This window comes from Microtus pennsylvanicus, chromosome 16, assembly GCF_037038515.1.
Source record: "Microtus pennsylvanicus isolate mMicPen1 chromosome 16, mMicPen1.hap1, whole genome shotgun sequence".
NCBI classification, from domain to species: domain Eukaryota; kingdom Metazoa; phylum Chordata; class Mammalia; order Rodentia; family Cricetidae; genus Microtus; species Microtus pennsylvanicus.
The window spans coordinates 335,390-343,259 of record NC_134594.1 but is presented as its reverse complement, the minus strand read 5'-3'; the positions used below and the strand labels follow the sequence as shown (position 1 = coordinate 343,259).

The following is a 7,870-nucleotide window of genomic DNA, read 5'->3' as shown; positions in this document are numbered from 1 at the left end:
TTACTGCAACCCACTTGACTTGCCAGGGGGCTTGGTCAGTTGAAGGTTCATAACCGTTCATTTTCATGACACAAGTCTCATAGCTCTGACCCTTCCCTTCCCAGGCCCTGGAAGGACTGGAGGCAGAGCAGCCCCCAACAGGTGTTTTCTGGGCACAGCAGCCCGCGGGTTGTCAGGGTTGCCCCGCCCGCGGTGCGGACCGCGGAGGATGCGGCCTGAGCGTGAGTCTGCGCGGCCACGTGACGGCCACTATAAGAGCGGCGGGCTGCGGACTCCCGCCCTCCCCGCTAGCCGCGGTCCTTCCCCGGCACCCGGCTGCTCCGACCAACCCGGCCCTCCGCACTATGACAGGTACGCCTGCGTGACCGGCTTCCGCAGCATTGCTGCGCCGGGGAGCTCCGGGCAGCTCGGGAGCCGGGGGAGTCTGCAGCTGCCGGGGCAGCTGAGCCAGCAGCCTGCAGAGCGGCTGCTTCCGCCTGCTGCGTCCGGGAAGGCCTGGCGGGGTGGGGCCGACGCGGGGCGCGGTGGGGTCGCCCGGAGCCCTGACTTCGGGGCTCCTGAGTCAGGGAGCTGCTGGCGTCCTGCGGGAACGCCGGGCTGCGGCCCTGCTTTGGCCTCCGCGCCGAGCCTATTTTTAGGCCTCTGGGGCCGGGTGCGGCTACACAGGAGCCGGCTAGCGCTCTGAGCAGGCCCTGGTGCCACTTGTTGCGTTGCAAGGTGTCTGGCCCTGGGTGAATGTGCCCCCAGGACTGGGCACATAGAGGTAACTGATTCTTCCACGCACTTTAAGGTGTAGCATGGGCTATGACAGCGACTGACCTGCCATCTGAAGGTTAAAGCACCTCGCTGTCATTGGTCTTTCCCTTCCGTTTGTAGGATTAGCTAAGTTTGGTGTTTATAACATCTGACCTCTTCTTTTATTAATTTAATCTGGGGAAGCAAAGCATTGTCACCTGTAACTTCTGAGTCCTATTTATATAAAACTTTCCTCCACCTCCTGAATTCTGGGCCACTTTGGGTTTAAAGCCTAATTCATTGTGCTCAGATTAAGTACTCTTGGGGCAAAATGGTTTTGAATCATTAGTGTCTCCAAATGTTTTGAAGATAACAGAAGCAAGTACAGGCCAAGGTTGACATGAGCTTCAGCTGTGATTACAGAATATAATTGACTGGAGCTGGGAATTCACAACTTTCTACATTTCAGTTATGTGATGGCTTGTTCTGAAAGTTGGCCCCACAGTATGAGTAAAAATGGCTCTCAGGTCAGCTACTGGGGGATGTACTGGCCCACCAGACAGCCTACAACACTTTCCCTGCTCAGATGAATTTTCATTGCTTCTAACTTCTACACTGGAAAATGAGGAAACCTGAGTCAGAGAGTGACAGTGACAAAATCTCCCAACTTTCTTCTTGACAGGACCACTGCCAAAGTTTAACCAACTAATGTTAAAATCCCCTTAGATCACAAGAAAAGCCTGGAAAAAATCTTAAAGTCTGGTATAATGAAGATTGTTCAGAGGGGAAAGAATACATGTTTGCCTCCAACATGCTGGGGCTTTGGGGAAATTGGCATGTATGTTCATGTCTCTGTTAGGGGAGCAAGAGAATATGGGAGAGGGTAGCATATGGCTCATTGTCCCAAAGAAGTGGCGCCTGGCTATGGTTCATACCTGTAATTTTAGTACCTGGGAAGAAGAGGCAGGACAAATGCTTGGTCTACACAACTAGGCCCTATCTCAAAATAATCAGATTTAGGGATGTAGCTTGTTGGTAGAACACTTGTGAAATATGTAGAAGAATTCAGAAGCATGGGGATTGGATCCTTAGAGAAGCATGGGAGTGAGAGGAAAGGAAAGAGAAGAGAGGAGAGAGACACAGGAGACAGCAAGAGACAGATTTGTTAGAGCTTGCCTCTAAGCTCATCAACAGTGATTGGTCACTAAGAGAGAAGGCTACTGTGGGAGGCTCACTCTAAGCAGAAGCTTAGTTACTTTCTGGGGTGGTAGGTAATAGAGCTCTTGCTTGGGTGAAAATACCACCCATCAGACCTTATAGAGGAAAGGACATATGCTTTGTGTCCTCATTACCAGTTTCCTAAGCTTCACCCTGTGTTAAACTACAGTTTAATCTAAGAATTTGTCTAGACTCTAACTGGGATTTGAGATTTGTGGTTGATGAGCCTCTTGAAGGTTATCTGGCATTCCTGCTAAACTGCAGTCTTGGCCTAGTCCTAGATGGCTGCTTGAGTTGTCCCACTAAAGGGACTGCTGCCTCACTAACACAGAAAGTTGACCTCTGAGGAGATGATTTTGCTGAACTATTATTTGAAAGTAGACCTGGGGAAAGCTGAGATATGGTTTTTTCTTTGTATTAAGATCAGGCCTTTGTGACGCTGACTACAAACGATGCCTATGCCAAAGGTGCCCTTGTCCTGGGCTCATCTTTGAAACAGCAAAGAACTACCAGGAGGATGGTTGTACTCATCACCCCACAGGTCTCAGAATCCATGAGGTGAGGATTACCTGCCTGTCTCTTTGTCATTAGGGTACTAACATCCTTTCCCTATTTCTGGAATCAGTGGTCACTAGGGAGCTGAACACTAGGTAGACACAGATATGTGATGCTAGGCTAAAGACTCCTGAATTTGAAATCTCTTCCTAGCTTTCGGGAGATGTCCCAGGATTCCTCCTGGGAGGTGTCGTTCTGACCGCTGTCTTCCTAATTCTATTTGGGAATGAGAGAACTTCCCCCTCATTAAGTCTTCTGAGGGTGAGCCTGCCAAATTATGTCTGTTATTTCTACTTGCACTCCTTTCCCCAAATGAAGCTAGAATTGCATTGTTTCCCGTAAAGAAGGAAATCTTCGGGAAAGTTTTCTCCACTTTCAGCTGACATTTGTCACCTGATGATCTTTACATATGCTAGAATAAAATCCTTTTTATTAGGCTTTCTGAAACTATTACAGAATTTTTTAGGAGACACAAGCTGCTTACTTATTGATTGGGTTAGTTCCTTTTGATAGTTAGAATTCAACTTTGTGATATTTGGGTATTAACTTTAAAAATATCTTGGTGTGCCAGCAGCATTGTTTAATGTTACTTTGACAGTTACCAAGCCTTCTTAAAAATCGAGAATACCTTACATTTTAAAAACAAGATGTTATACATATGTGCATATGCATGTATATGTATCTTCCACATTAATGACACTGATTTTAAATAGCTCTTGAAAAGTGTCCAGAAAACTTTCTTCTAATATTTCCATTACTGAGAACTGTGTAACATCCAGATTTAATCTTGAATCCCACTACCGTGATCCCCTAAAGTCATTGGTACCACTGATCATTGTTAAAAAGAAAAAAAGAACAAGTTTACTTTGTGAGGTAAAATGTATTTTTAATCTAACGGGAGAGGTAAAATGCACCACCAGTTTTCTTCTGTGACTGTGTTAGATGTTTGTATCGTTTATTTTCCTCTAGGTGTTGTGCCTATGTTAAATGTTTGTATCGTTTATTTTCCTCTAGGTGTTGTGCCTATGTTAAATGTTTGTATCGTTTATTTTCCTCTAGGTGTTGTGCCTATGTTAAATGTTTGTATCATTTATTCTTCCTCTAGGTGTTGTGCCTATGTTAAATGTTTGTATCGTTTATTCTTCCTCTAGGTGTTGTGCCTATGTTAAATGTTTGTATCATTTATTCTTCCTCTAGGTGTTGTGCCTATGTTAAATGTTTGTATCATTTATTTTTCCTATAGGTGTTGTGCCTACTTGATTAACTAAAGACATGCAAACCTGAGTTCAATCCTCAGCACCGCTCTAAAAATCTGCATAGTGGTGCATGGTGGTGATGCTTGTCTGTATGTCTGTAATCCCATCACCAGGCAGAGAGAGGTGGATCCTTGGACTTCACTAGCCCCCTGTCCTAACCTAGTCAGTAAGTCCCTGATCCCAATGAGAAAAGATTTCTAAACAAAACAAAACAAAAAAACAAGGCAGATAGTTCCTGAGGAATGATTCCCTAGATTGACCAATGAGTTCCACATATACATGCTCTTGTGTGCGTTCACTCAAATATATGAGCACACACACACACATACACACATTTGGGTAATTTTGAACATTGAAAACTCTTAAATCTCACAGGCCAAAATGAGTCAATTATGACCAAGTAAGTGCTAAACACTTATTAAGAGCAGTTACACTGTGTTCCAAAACGAAGATCTCATAGTTAATCCTTTTAATCTCCCTTGCCACAGTCTTCTAGTATGTTTTCTTTTGCTGTGATAAACACCATCACCAAAAACAACTTGGAGAGGAAAGAGTTTATTTTGACTTACAACTGATAGTCCATCATGAAGGGAAATCAGGGCCCTGGTGACAGGAACTGAGGCAGAGGTTATAAAGGAACTCTGCTTCCTAGCTTACTTCTTAGCTTGCTCACTCAGGATGACCTTGCCCAAGGTTGGCACCACACACAGTGGTCTGGACCCTCCCACCTCTATCAGCAATCAAGAAAATGCCCCTACAGACTTGCCTAGAAGCTAGTCTGATAGAGACATTTTCTCAATTGACATTCTCTTTTTCCAGATGACTCTAGCATGTGTCAAATTGACAAAAAAACAAAAATAAAAAAAAAACCAACAACAAATCTAAGCAGTACAGACACAGGAAATTATTGGTTTATTACTCTAGGAGAAGTGATTAGTTATAGGCTTTATCTCATATACTATATGGCCATTATCCAGCACCATTTATTTAAAATATGCAAAAGCCAGTCAAGCCAATTCCAATAAAATGTCACTGTCAAACACATGGGCTTTTACAGAGATATACTCCTAAATGTTGCTCACATTTTTCAAAGGTATTTTCACAGCATGCCAGGTATTCGGTAACACAATAAGAAAGAAAATTCTTTTGTGATAATTTCTTAAGACAAATTGAACCATAAACAGTTTCATTACTTCATGGATTTAACTATATGTGCACATGAACGTAGATGTTCTGGGGTGAATCAAGACATATTTAAGGGATACGGTATATGATATGCTGGAGCCCACAAATGAATCTGTTCCACTTTGACTAAAGGTCAGAGAGTTCAAACCTATTCTTGCTCCTTCAAGGTTACGCAAAAGAACAGGATGCTTGTCCTACAGTGTGGATACAGGATGTTTTGCTTTGACAAAAGGATATTTTGACTTAGGGTATGATTACTTGTTGTTATGAGAGGTGAGGAGGAAATTGCTTTGTTTGTTCTATCATGCAAGGAAGTGTTTTGCCTTCCCCCCTTTTGGATTGGGGTAGATAAGAACTTCGAATAATAAACTTGAGATGGGTCACAGTATTCACTGGATGCCCTCCTGACTCTGTGGTCTCTTATCTATTTTCTTCCTCAATCCACACTTCCCTCCTCTGGAAAGTATGGACCCCATAAGGCTGGACCCAACACCAATGACAAAGCACCTGAGTGTCTTATGATTGATGGGTAGGGCTGTAATGGAACAGTCTTAGAGTAAATAGGTCATGTGCTTTGAAAAGATTCTATGTGACATTTTCTGGAATTTATTTTTACAGAAAAATTTTAGAGACTGTCTTTGATGAAGTCATCATGGTAGATGTCTTGGACAGTGGTGATTCTGCTCATCTAACTTTAATGAAGAGGCCTGAATTGGGCATCACACTGACGAAACTCCACTGCTGGTCACTTACTCAGTATTCCAAATGTGTGTTCATGGATGCAGATACTTTGGTGAGTGTGACTTTAAGGGTTGAAAGGATATGCATAATAATAGAGACCTGTCACTCATTTGCGAAATACTGTCAAGACTTGTTCAAATAAAACCACTATTATAAAAAGTGTCAAGGAGTGAAGGGAAGTAATCTCAGGCTGCCTTACATATGTAACCATCTTTTGTGTTGGGTGACAGGGAGAACCTAGGAAGGTGTGCATAAGCAAAGCATTCTTGTAATGCCTTTCTTTGTTTTTCTCTTTCTTGAATCAGGTCCTCTCAAATATTGATGATCTTTTTGAAAGAGAAGAATTGTCAGCAGCACCAGATCCAGGGTGGCCTGACTGCTTCAATTCTGGAGTCTTTGTCTATCAACCCTCAATTGAAACATACAACCAGCTGTTGCGCCTTGCTTCTGAGCAAGGTAGTTTTGATGGTATGTATCTGCTATCATGTATTTGATAAGCTATTAGTAAGACCCCTTTCTCTGACACACACACACATACACAGACTCAAGCACATTTTTTTTTGTGAATGCATCAGAGTAACATAAACAAAAATAGAAAAGTTTATTTGTTTTGTTTAAGACAGAGTCTCACATTGTCCAGCCTGATCTCAAATTCATTGTGTAGCCAAGAATGACTTTGAACTTCTGATCCTCCTGTTTCTACCTCCCCAAGTGCCATTCATCACCACAACTGGGTTTGCTGCTCAGTGGTGGAATCAAACCAAGCTTCTGTCATGCTAGGTAAGTACTTTTCCAGATCCATGTAGATGCCTTAAGTGACTTATTTTATCTAAACTAGAGTGAGGTTTGGAATGACTTCTGTCTTAGGGCTAAGGTCAAGCACAGTGGCAGCTTGCTTTTCTCAATCCCCAACACTGAAGAAAGAAAAACAACTTCTGTTTTTAAATCTGAGTATAATACCAAACTGTTTGGCAGTCATTGCTAACAAGAATCCAGTGTTATGTCTGTGAGAACATAAAAAACAGCCTGATAATTTGGTAGCCATTCTTTAGTAAGTCATTAAAAACAAATTTTATATGAATAATTTCTACATTTCTACTTCCAAAGTGTCATTTTTTCTAAAAGTCTATGTATCGAGCAAAATGGTATCTTCATGAGTGTACACTGACTAAGTGCATAATAACTATATCTATGGCTGTATGTGGTATAGGCCTCTGTGGGGGTCTCTGAAGACCCCCGGGCAGGCAGTGTAATCCAAATGAGGCAAGAAGAAAATCTGGTTCAAACTTCTAGAGTGTTGACAATTGGGTAGTTTATTTTGGAAATATTAATTAGAGTGTAATTTAGAAAAATATTTCCTGATGTAACACAATTCTATATGCACAATGAGGCATAGTTACATTGAAACTCTTTTTAAAGCACTGTCATTTATCCATGAAGATGGGTTCTGGAGATAGGCTAGATGTGTGGTCTTAAGGCCATAGGAGAACTGGTGTGGTCTCAGTCATGCAAATACAGTAGTCACTTTGTATCAGACATTTGACACTGTGGCAGAGTTGTAAGCAGGAAACATGATCATGGCCAGAAGCCTGCGCACTGTAGCAGGACCCCCCGCTCCAGAAGCTTCTTTCTTTCTCTTCTAAGAACATATCTTGGATTTGAAGTAAATGAGTGTTTCAGAATAAGCTGAACTAGCCTTTCTCATTATAATTCAGCCCCGGGTATCAACAGAAGATTCATTTTTGAGTCTTGGGAGCTGGCTTAGTAGGTAAGAACTCTTGCAATGCAAGAATAAAGACCTGTGTTCGAATTCCCAGCTACCATGTACAAGATTAGTCTGTGATTTCAGTGCTAGTGGTTGAAGGCAGATATACAAAGATTCATTTTTGTTAATTAGTTATAAAAGTTAAAAAATCTGAAATGTCTCAAAGGTTAAGCTGAACTTGTTAAATTGCTAAAGTCAAGCTTGAAACTTCACAGTATTTCAAATTATACACAATAAGACTGGTTTTGTTTTTTCTTCATAGAGAACAAATTCTGTATAGTAATTTGCCTGAAGATTTGGGATTTGCAGCTATTTGTAATTTCATTGCAAAGAATACAGATAATTTAAATTTCAGTCTTGTTTCACTATTTGGCTTATGTACATCCTGAGCTAGCAGTTTTCAACTAGGAATGAT

At 41.9% G+C, this 7,870-nt stretch overlaps 1 protein-coding gene across 3 annotated transcripts in view; it reads left to right on the top strand.

The window, feature by feature from the left end:
- Positions 1-204: 204 nt before the first annotated feature.
- Positions 205-7,870, top strand: part of Gyg1 (glycogenin 1) — a 29,036-nt gene continuing 21,370 nt past the window's right edge. The window contains exons 1-4 of one of the 3 annotated variants that reach the window (XM_075950520.1): positions 205-351; positions 2,376-2,511; positions 5,568-5,742; positions 5,996-6,158. In XM_075950520.1, the coding sequence (XP_075806635.1) occupies positions 345-351; positions 2,376-2,511; positions 5,568-5,742; positions 5,996-6,158 (481 nt within the window). In that variant the 5' untranslated portion in view covers positions 205-344. The remainder of the gene's footprint in view (positions 352-2,375; positions 2,512-5,567; positions 5,743-5,995; positions 6,159-7,870) is intronic. The other 2 variants (XM_075950518.1, XM_075950519.1) reach the window with 2 other exon arrangements.